The sequence below is a fragment of the Phoxinus phoxinus genome, assembly GCF_949152265.1.
Source record: "Phoxinus phoxinus genome assembly, chromosome: 3".
Lineage (NCBI taxonomy): Eukaryota > Metazoa > Chordata > Actinopteri > Cypriniformes > Leuciscidae > Phoxinus > Phoxinus phoxinus.
The window spans coordinates 41,462,713-41,473,179 of record NC_136878.1 but is presented as its reverse complement, the minus strand read 5'-3'; the positions used below and the strand labels follow the sequence as shown (position 1 = coordinate 41,473,179).

The window sequence follows — 10,467 nt, the reverse complement described above, 5'->3', positions numbered from 1 at the left end:
GAAAAAAAGAAGAGAGTCATATTTCAAGCACACTTAGAACATAAATATAAACCAGTGAATCTCAACCAGTAGACAAACTTCCAACAATAAGTTAATATAATCGTAATAGTAAAGATAAAACTAAAAGATGTACAACGAGTTATTTGTATTTATTACAATAGTAGTACCAAATGCACATAATTATCAGCTTAGATACAAACGGAGGGGCTTGGAGTAAAAAAGGTTGAGAGCCACTGATATAACAACCAAATCAAAAATATAATGTAATATATTAATAATATAGTAAAGATAAAACTAAAAGTAAAGATGTACAACATTAAACTGGCATCATATTTTTGAGTTATTTGTATTTATTACAATAGTAGTACCAAAGGCACATATCAGCTTAGATAGGAGGGTCTTCAAATATTGTCTCAGACAGAGGGGCTTGGAGTAAAAAAGGCTGAGAACCACTGATATAATAACCAAATAAAAAATATTTCTAAAAAAAAGCCATCAATTTAATGTAAAAGGCTTACAAATAATAGTGCAGCTTTGCTAAAACATTTAAAGTCACAATAAAATCAAAATTTAGAATTTGTTCATTATAAATTATTTATCCATTTTTAATTCATGTGCCCTCACAATCATAAATCAAAATAACTTCCCCTCCTTCTTACACCTATTCTCTTCGTCTTTGCAAAAGGAATTGATAGATATGAGGTATAGATAAGATATTATTATAGGACAGATATAATTGATTGTCATGATTAGATGATGTATAGTGCATAAATACTCACCAAATTAATAAACACCAAAAAATGTAAATAATCACTGGAACTCCTCCCCTATGGACCCAATTGATTATGTTTTCTAACTTTTGTATTTTTACAGTCTGTAAGATGTCTGTAAGATATCAAAATCATTAAATGAATATTTTTTTAAAGAAAAAAAAAATGCTAGTTAGAAATTATTGCAGCTCATATCCATTATTCATTCACCCCGAAATTATTGCAGCTCATATCCATTATTCATTGACCCCCAAAAAAAAACAATGTAAAAAGTATATGCCTTTATTAAAATTAAGAATGAAAAATAATCACTTTACAGTTGTGTGTAAGGAAAACTGAAGATACATTCACGTATCTAAGCTTATAGAGGAGCACCATGGAATCTCAGTGCTAAATCTAACAGCTCTGAGCCCAGTTTCTCCTGCTCTCCTCCCTGTAGAAACTCAGCAGACAGTTCCCGGAAGGTGCTGCACACTCTGCGCCCACGAATGTGTTCTCTGTGGATGGCATGTTTCCACCGGTGACGTGCCTCTCCGTAGAGTACAACCAATGATCTGCGTGGTAAACGCACAGCCACTCGCACCTCCCCGTGCTCCACGTCTCCCCAGCCTCCATCTAAACTCATCGTGAGGACAGTGTCCGAGAGCAGGTTAATGGTGACCAGGTGCTCTCCCCACAGCCAGCTGTCATCCAGGTGAGGGTCAATAGCAGAGCCTCTCTCGGGATCATAGTCTAGGTTGCACTGCTCTACTGGTTTGAAGGAGGCCAACCGAGGTGCCTTTGACATCCTGTCCACCAGGTGGCGACTGATGGCAGGCAGGCCAGTGAAGTCTCCCACACGGACACGCCGTTTCTTGAAGTTCACCTTTGGCCCAAAGTCCTTTGGATATAAATATACTGTTATTTGGAAGTTATTACAATAGCACGGCTTTACAACATTTATAACCTAATATTAATTTAGAAACTACATAGAATTTCTGTACTTTTAAGGAGGCCCTATTCAACATTTTCAACTTTTATTAGTGTGCAAGCATGAAAAAGGACTGTAAATTTACAAAGCAAAGGGAGTTAATCTCTATATCAATGTCACTGTTACTCCCTGAAACGCCTCCATTGTAGTCTTGAATTTTCTTTAAAGGGGTCATGACATGAGAAACCAAATTTGCCTTGATCTTTTGGTATATAAGAGGTCTTTGTACCATTAAAACGTCCTGCAAGTTTCATAGCTTAAGACTTCCTCCCCATTATAAGCGAATCATTTATTTAATCAAGCTCTAAATACAGCTCGTTCTGGATCCATGGTAAGAAGTGACATCACGGTACGAAGTGACGTACCAGCGTTTGCATATAGACCGCCTCCAGCACAAGACAACTACGCTTAAAGCGCAAGGCAACTACGCTCATTTCGTATCATTGTCGCGCCCGCGCGCTGCGCGCCTCACAAGTGTTCAGTCGACGGACAGCTGTGTACAGGGAAATTACGATGCCACGCAGATGTGCTGTTCCTGGCTGTGGACAAACAACATCTTTGAATACGCTGCGAAAGATCCAGTCGACAGGGAAAAATGGATGCACTTTATTTTTTGCGGACGTCTCAGTCACGGCAGTGTTAGTTTAAGCGTTTGTTCTATACATTTGAAGGATGACTGTTTTGAGAACAAATCCCAAAATTATGCTGGCTTTGCCAGAAAACTGTTGCTCAAAGATAAGTCTGTGCCGACTATTCTGGGCTCAACAACGACGACGCAAACTGTAAGTAATGTAAATAAAACTTTAAACTACTTTTTAAATACGCTGAATCCGCAAATGTTCTGGCTGGGGCGTTAATAATTGATGCATAGGCACTGACGTTAGCCAATCATAACAGTGGGTGTTAACACTGAACTCTTAAAGGGGAAACACCCCCAAAACAGACTGTTTGAATCAGAGGATGAGAAACAGGGTGGGAAAAGGTCATAAATCACTACATTTTAAAAGTTTTTTGTAAAAAAACTATAGTAATACTATAATTGCACCTAAGGGAACATAATAATAAAATAAAAAAACCCATGTCATGACCCCTTTAAGGAACGAACGCATCACAATATTCCTCATGTAAATAATTACCGCCCAAGGAATATGCAAAAAAAAAAAGGGGTCGAGGCCTGATTGAGTTGCTCTAGTAATGGAGAAACTCATGGTTATGGGACGTTTAACAAACAATCCCTCCGGAGGGACGTTTCCAAAACAAGCTCTGCAGCGGTTGACCAATAACAACACACTGGTCCAGCTGACCAATCAGAGCACATTGTGCTTTTCAGAAGGAGGGGCTTCATATAGACAGGGACTGAATAGAGCGTTACTGACAGAGAGGTGCTGCAACAATGTAAAATATATGAAAAATAATGTGTTTTTGAACATTCAAGCATGAAATCCTATTCTAGTAGACCCTAAAAACAGAATCAAGACTCTGTGAAAGGGCATAATAGGTCCTCTTTAAAATTAATGTCACACACCAGCACTGTTGTTTTACAGTAAACTGAACTAGACAAAAAATGGTGACCAGTTATGACAAATTAAATTATAAAATATTCTGTTATAAATTTGTGCATTTTTAAAAATGAAATCATAAACGTTTTTAATCGTGCTGCCGATGAATAAAAAGTGAAAGGAATTTATTTCTAGTACACCGTCTCAGTTTTGTTCCCTTATTCACCTGTTTCCGTCGGCCTGACTGAGATTCTCTCCAGACGTCTTGATCCATTCTGGCGATCAGCTCTCTCTCTTCATCTTCTGACACAAAATTCTCCCACAGAAATATTCCAGGAAACGCATAGGACTGTCGAGAGCCGCTCTCCTCCTCTCGGACCGCTGTCTTTGACACTGGATCATAGGTGAAATCATATTGGATCTGCAATAGAATATTTACACATTTTAAAAATATATAGTGCCGTTCAAAAGTTTTGGGGCAGTACGATTTTTTTCTAATCGGTTAAATTAATTATTTTATTCAGCAAGGATGCATTTAATTGATCAAAAGTGACAGTCAAGACATTTATGTTACAAAATATTAATTAAATGCTGTTCTTTCAAATTTTCTATTCAGTGAATAAGGTAAAAAAATTTAAAAAAAATAAAATAATAGACATCACCATACTTCCCCAGTTAATTGATTACATTAAGAATTGCAAACATTTTTTGTATTACAAGTTTTCTGAAATGTTGTTTAAAAATATGCAAATAAAGCATTATCTAATTAAATATGAACTAATTTGCATAAAATAAAATCTGAACATGAAATAAAGCCAGGATCAAAGCCAATTGTTTCATTTTGTTGACATTAGAGTCAAAGGTTTTTAAAGAGGGAATTTTGGTTTTAGGAATACAATTTGTATTTTGGATGTTTTCTTTCCACTCGTCTAAAAAACACAATGAAAAGCCAAAAATTGAAAGATGCATGAAAAAACAGTGTTATAGCCTGTAGTGTTTTGAAAAAGTGGTTGACAAAAATATTAAACAGCACAACTGTTTTTAACATATATATAATAAATGTTTCTTGAGCACCAAAATTAGAAGGTTGAATATTCAGCTTTACATTTTAAAATATTCAAATAGAGACGACTTATTTAAATGTACATAATATTTTGCAGTATCATTGCTTTACTTTATTTTTCATCCAAACAAATTCAGGCTTGGTAAGCATAAGAGACTTTTGCTCAAAATAACAAAACAAAGCAAAAATCTTACCGAACTCAAACCTTTAAACAGTTTGAAAAGCTTAGTAGCACAATTTTGAGTCAAGGCAGAACAATATTGTTATTAAATTGAGGACCAGGGGTCCGTTCTTCGTACGTTGCTTAAAACATCCGAGATCAAACGAGACATCCAAGATGATATAATCGGCCTAATCATGATCTGGCTAATTGGGTTCTTCGAACACACCTGCCGGTTATGATTAGTATAGCTGGATTGAGTTATCTGAGATAATTGCGCGTGCATGCGCTGGTTTAAAAGGGGATATGTATCGATAGTAGAAACATTGATCAGCAACGCTGCTATTGGCTGCTCACCGTGGCCAAAGAGCACGCACAGTTTTTCTCCGCAGCAGAGCAAAAGCTAGTAGCCTAGTCGAAGTTTATGCGGCATTTTAATGTTTAATGAAAACGCCAGGGAAGACATCAAAGTCTGTAAAAGCCAGGAGATGGGGCTGGCAAATAGTAGCAAACAAATTAAATGCAATAGTGGGGACCATGTTAAATGTTTCCATCACTTGTTACAGTAGCTTATATACATTTTTGTATTTTAATTTAATTACTTTGTTCATTGTAATGTCAGAGCCACCACCCACTAGAACATTGGAACAAGTAAAAGTGAAAATGGTAATCTTTACTAAGCTACTTATACTGTTCTTGGTCTCTTTTAAAAATACACCGTTAAATTATGTGCATGTGTTGTCCATGTGCAGCAACCAAGAAAAAGGCTATAAAAAGTTTAATAAAAAACAGGTGGTGGTCCTGCCGACAGACTTATTCCCCGACAGAAGGGCTGGCCCTTGGGTTGAATGTGAATTGACCCTATTGTGGGGGGCATCTCTTCCTTAGACCCACGGCAGGGACCAGTAGCAGCAACAGCTTCATTACTGGTAAATGAGCTTTTAATTATCTTAGTACACTGTAAAATAATTTGTTGCTGCATTAAATTAAGTAGGCCTAGTATCCAAATGGCTGGTCTAAAGCCTGAATTGCTTTACTTTATGAAAGTGAACACTGCATGTAGGCTAATGTAAAAATATCTCTCTAAAAGAACACACGGAGTACTATTGCTGACCTGCATAATATTTCTTATTGCAGGCTAAAGATGGCTTGATCACTGGCTTTTCTTTACAAAGAATAATTGAAATAAAAAAGGAACTAAGCATATTTGTCTTGTCTTTTATTAAACATTTAGTGAATTTTAAAAATGGTGTCCCACAATTCTGTCCCGTGCCGCTCTGCTAGATCCGTCCAAGTGCACTGGTGGAGGTCATCATCAGGCTGCACCTCCACCACAGGGATCCTCTCCTTTCTGATGTGTAATGATGTGTAATACGGCACATGTAACAATAATGTCACAGTCCCTGTCAGGTGCAACCCTCAGACTTTTCAGACACTGACATTTTCCCTTTAGTTGCCCATGGTCAATTTAAAACTGTGCCCTTGTCCTGACTAGAGCTCCATTGTCCGGGTTGTGGGCCAGGGAATGGGGTCATAAAATACTGCATATTGTAATCACCTACATAATGAAAAAAAATAGTTATGTTAGGCTCAGAATACGTGTAGCCTATGTAATACAGTGTGCTTGATATTTATATTTTCTGTTTCCATGTTCAAATAATGTGCTACATGTGACTATGTGACTGATATGGTATAGTGTCACACACCGCCAAGATGTTTTAGTCAGTCAACTGCATACTTTTTGATTCCATTCCTTTTTTTTTTATTTGATATAATAATATTACTTATCTGATATATTTAGAACTGTAATAGTAACTTACCTGCACATTTACACTGTTCACAAAATCCTCTTCATTGAGGCCTTGATGGGAACGTGTGTACAGTCTCTGGCACCAATCACGTTAGTGAAGCCTGACACAAAGGCTACTGTAAATCATACTTATTGGCTAAGTCATGATTGCATGATCTTCATTAAAAAATATAATGTACCTGCATTGGCAAAAAAAAAAAAAACTGCTTTACAACCTTGGGTCTGGAAAAACCCTTAAAAAAAACCTAAAAAAAAGCTTGAGCGCGAGGTAAACTTTGTGAATGGCACGACAGGCAGCACTTTTCTCCAAGTTCACCGTATCACTCGCAAAGAATCTCAAGGAAATGCACACAGTTTGTGCTGTTGTTAAAGCCCGACTCCGACATTAAATGTGTTGTTCCAACAAATTAATGATACAAATGACAGTCACGAGTCACGAGAAAAACTATATATCTCCAAAAGTACGCTATCGCGCTAAAGGACTTCCCGGATCACCTCCGCTTATAAAGCCGGGATCTAATCCTGTTAACATGAAATAAGCCTGCTCGCGAGCAGGTTTCAGATTGCGCACCTGTTGCTATGACAGCAAGTCCAGGATGAGCGTCGAAGAACCAAACAATCCAAGATCATGCCAAATCACCAACAATCAAATCCAGCTAAGTGAGTTAGCGACGTACGAAGAACGGACCCCAGGTTCAACTCAATGCTGACTGTGACTGAGTGAGTGCAACTTACGCTCATTTGTGCGCAAAATACAGATGTCAAGGCAATCGCTTTTGAACGTAATGTTGTTGACTCACCAGGTCGTTCTCCTGAAGTAAATGTTGTTCAGACTTCTGTGCCTCACACCTCAGACATGTTCTTATTCCTTTACAACCACAGTTAAAACTCGGAATATATCCGTCAGCCATCGAGCAACGTTTGTGCATCACTTTAATGTGTCCCCTCAAAAACAACTGAAGGCCTATCAGTTCCCATCTCGAAAAGCCACATGTATCACAAACCCATGAAACAATGCGACAATATTAAGACTCACATAAATCACAAATCAATGCATTTAATTAAAAAAGTCAATTTATTAATAACAAAAAATAAAGTTCATTACAATTAAGTCGGACGCTGAAGAGGACATTATTTCCTTGAACATAAACTTGATGTCCAATAAAATATTTAAAAAAGAAAGTTCAAGATTTGATTTATTATACCAGCATGCTTTGTTAGAAAAAACAACATTGGAAGAGGAACTCCAAAGATCTTAACCTCAATGTAGTTAGAGGCTGTTAAAGATGTCATATTATTTATCCTGAGAGCTTTTCAGCGGTCATATGTAAATTAGGGCTGTGAAACGATTAATCGCATCCAAAACAAAAGTTTGTGTTTACATAATATACGTGTGTGTACTGTGTATAATTATTTATCATATAAAAATACACACACATGCATGATGTATTTAAGAGATATTTGGATGTATATACTGTATATATATATATTTATATCTTATATTCTTAAATATATGCATGCATGCGTGTATTTATATATACAAAATAACTATACACGGTACACACACACATTATGTAAACACAAACTTTTTACTTTGCATGCGATTAATCGTGACGAATCGTTTCACAGCCCTAATTTAACAAATAAAATAAATAAATGGGAGTATTGTAGCAATTCAGTTAGTTGAGAATAAGTTGTTGTCATCCAGTGGAGTGTGATGGTTCTTCATTCTATTCCCTCTTGCTTGTCTTTGATGGCAACCTAAAATTAAAAAGATGACTTTGTAAACAAGACAGATAAGCAGCACAGCGAAATCAAATCACATCACTGTCCAGAGGAGAACTGGATTCTCAAGGGATGTTTTTTTTCCTCCCCATTTCAGTCACCTGATGGAGTGTAGGTTCCCTGACACTGTCACCCTTGGCTTGCTTAGTTTGGGACACTTAAAAAGCCCTTTTACAAAGTCTTGATTTTGTTTTTTGTGGTCTACTAGAAGTCTGGGGTCTTATATCAATTCCGATTCTTATCAATTCCCAGTTTCGATTCTAATATATATATTTTTTTAAAAGTCAAAACATTAAGATATCAAACATTAATTCTGTCTTTTTGCAAAACGTTCTGAACAAAAATCAGCAGCCTAAAGAACTAACTAATAAACTAGACTAACTAGTATACATTTAAAAATGTATAAAAGTATGCAGTCAGTAATACAATAAGAAATTAGCAGATAAAAATACAACTGAAAGTTCCAGACTCAGCTCTTGTAATAATAATAATAAGTAGTACATAATATGTCCATGGGGAACTGAACTGCCACAAGAATTAAAATGTATCGTATATTTGATAACTTATTATTGATTGTTTGTTAAAGCTTTAAAGCTGCTTCGAAACAATTTGTTATACTATGTATACGACACATACCCTGAATCGCTCCTCCAGCAGGGACAGCTCACTGATCAGATCAGTGATGGCATTAGTGAAGGCTTCCTGGGGACTGTAGTCTGGTGTCGTCTGAACGCGGATCACGATCTTGTGTTCTAGAGGATGAGGAACCTTATACCCAGCAAACAGCACCTGAGGGTCCTTCAGCAGTTGCCTTACGGAAACATGTCACAGGTTAATTACACAAACCAGCAGAGAGTCCCAGTAATGACTCATATGTATGGCCATCAGAGACTTACGAGCGGATGATGTTCCCCAGCGTGTGATCCTCTTTATTCAGTGTGAACAGACATGCATTCGGCACCTTGGTGTCTTTGACTATTGTGATCCTGGAAAAGGAAGTTGAGCAGGAATATTAGACAATTGCTTCTATTTTGTTCTTTCTCTTACCCATTTACAAACAGTACTGTGGTGGTACCATGGTAAAATTATGGTAATAATTGTGATACTTTGCTAAATACTATATTACTGGGTAATTACCATATGCATGTACCATGGTATTCTAAAGAGTTTCCAAAAACTTTCACATATACGTGTACATAAATACACACATTTATAAGATAAACTACCTGTCGTTCAGAAAATGGCTCAGGGACAAAAAATATGTACATTTTAATTTTTGTTAATGCGGTTATTTATAAAAATGTCACTACGTTTAGAAGGTTTCACAAGGAATCTTATTAATGAACACCCTTTTTCCAGTTTATATTTTATATAGATTTGCCTTTTATGGCACCCCAAAAGTGGAACAAGTCTACTTAAAATCGCAATATAGTTTTTTTTGTATTGTTATTTATTATTTTACAGATGGACTTACTATCTCTAGTTAGCCAACAAGCTAAACACTTTGCAATTTAACGTTTACGTTACCTCCTGTATTCCAGCTGACTGTTTGTTTCATTATAGGCAGCTATCCAATAGTATCACTTAATGGTAAAGATTGCGTTGCACTGCACTTACTTTTTTTCTCCCTCGAATAGCAAAAAGGACTCGAATGCTGGTGGCGCGTTCATCCTGCTTGAAACCCAGCAGCGATGCCCTGCTAATGGACGCACAGTGCACTGCGCATGCGCACTACGCCAGTTTCACACACGACCAATCTTGAGCGCAGTGTTGAGTGAAGACCGCTGGAGGGCACTGATAAGCCGTAGATTAATTACTGATGAAAAGTATTTTTACACTCAATAAAGGCTATTTTTAAACACAATAATAAAGATGTCAACCTTATTTTTTATAGTAAATTTCTTAAACATTTGTTTTTTTTAAAGATTCTTTCATCACAAGTTGAAATGGTTTGAAAATAAAACCTAAATGTTTTCTTTTTCAATTTTATGCATTTCTTTACTTCCTTTGCACATTTCTTCGTAGCCTACTTTTTATATTTTTAATTTGTTTAACATACCTGTAATTAAAAACAATATGCTGAATTTCAAGGTTGTGCAACAATCAAACAAATTTTAAATGGATGAATAAATCTTTCACACCCTACTGCAGTGATATTTATTTATGTGTACCAGTAGGCCTACCATAATTATATGTATCGCGTTTTGTGTTTGTTCACGTTTAGAGTTAGTTTTTATCTGTTCTAGTTTTACTGTGTTCCGTTCATGTTTCCATATGTGTGTGTGTGGTTGTGTGTGTGCGTGCGTGCGTGCGTGTGTGTGTGTGTGTGTGTGTGTGTGTGTGTGTGTGTGTGTGTGTGTGTGTGTGTGTGTGTGTGTGTGTGTGTATTCCTATCACCTGTTCATTATCT

General features: G+C 36.6%; 2 protein-coding genes across 2 annotated transcripts; both read right to left on the bottom strand.

Moving 5' to 3' along the window:
• Window positions 1-131: 131 nt before the first annotated feature.
• On the bottom strand, window positions 132-7,327 carry alkbh4 (alkB homolog 4, lysine demthylase). The gene is made up of 3 exons (XM_079607001.1): window positions 7,073-7,327; window positions 3,466-3,660; window positions 132-1,650 (listed from the first exon to the last, which is right to left on the bottom strand). The coding sequence occupies exons 1-3, from the start codon at window positions 7,199-7,201 to the stop codon at window positions 1,132-1,134; spliced, it is 843 nt and encodes a 280-aa protein (XP_079463127.1). The 5' UTR covers window positions 7,202-7,327; the 3' UTR covers window positions 132-1,131.
• A 3-nt stretch (window positions 7,328-7,330) lies between these two features.
• polr2j (RNA polymerase II subunit J) lies at window positions 7,331-9,794 on the bottom strand. The gene is made up of 4 exons (XM_079607002.1): window positions 9,675-9,794; window positions 8,954-9,043; window positions 8,694-8,868; window positions 7,331-8,033 (listed from the first exon to the last, which is right to left on the bottom strand). The coding sequence occupies exons 1-4, from the start codon at window positions 9,725-9,727 to the stop codon at window positions 7,998-8,000; spliced, it is 354 nt and encodes a 117-aa protein (XP_079463128.1). The 5' UTR covers window positions 9,728-9,794; the 3' UTR covers window positions 7,331-7,997.
• Window positions 9,795-10,467: the final 673 nt, after the last annotated feature.

Coding starts and splice junctions, on each gene's coding strand:
- alkbh4 (XM_079607001.1), bottom strand. CDS start 7,201: ATGCACAAACGTTGCTCGATGGCTGACGGATATATTCCGAGTTTTAAC. Junction 3,661..7,072: donor TACTTCAGGAGAACGACCTG/GTGAGTCAACAA, acceptor ATTCTATTGCAG/ATCCAATATGATTTCACCTA. Junction 1,651..3,465: donor AGTCAGGCCGACGGAAACAG/GTGAATAAGGGA, acceptor TTATATCCAAAG/GACTTTGGGCCAAAGGTGAA.
- polr2j (XM_079607002.1), bottom strand. CDS start 9,727: ATGAACGCGCCACCAGCATTCGAGTCCTTTTTGCTATTCGAGGGAGAA. Junction 9,044..9,674: donor CTATTCGAGGGAGAAAAAAA/GTAAGTGCAGTG, acceptor TTCCTTTTCCAG/GATCACAATAGTCAAAGACA. Junction 8,869..8,953: donor CTGGGGAACATCATCCGCTC/GTAAGTCTCTGA, acceptor TGTTTCCGTAAG/GCAACTGCTGAAGGACCCTC.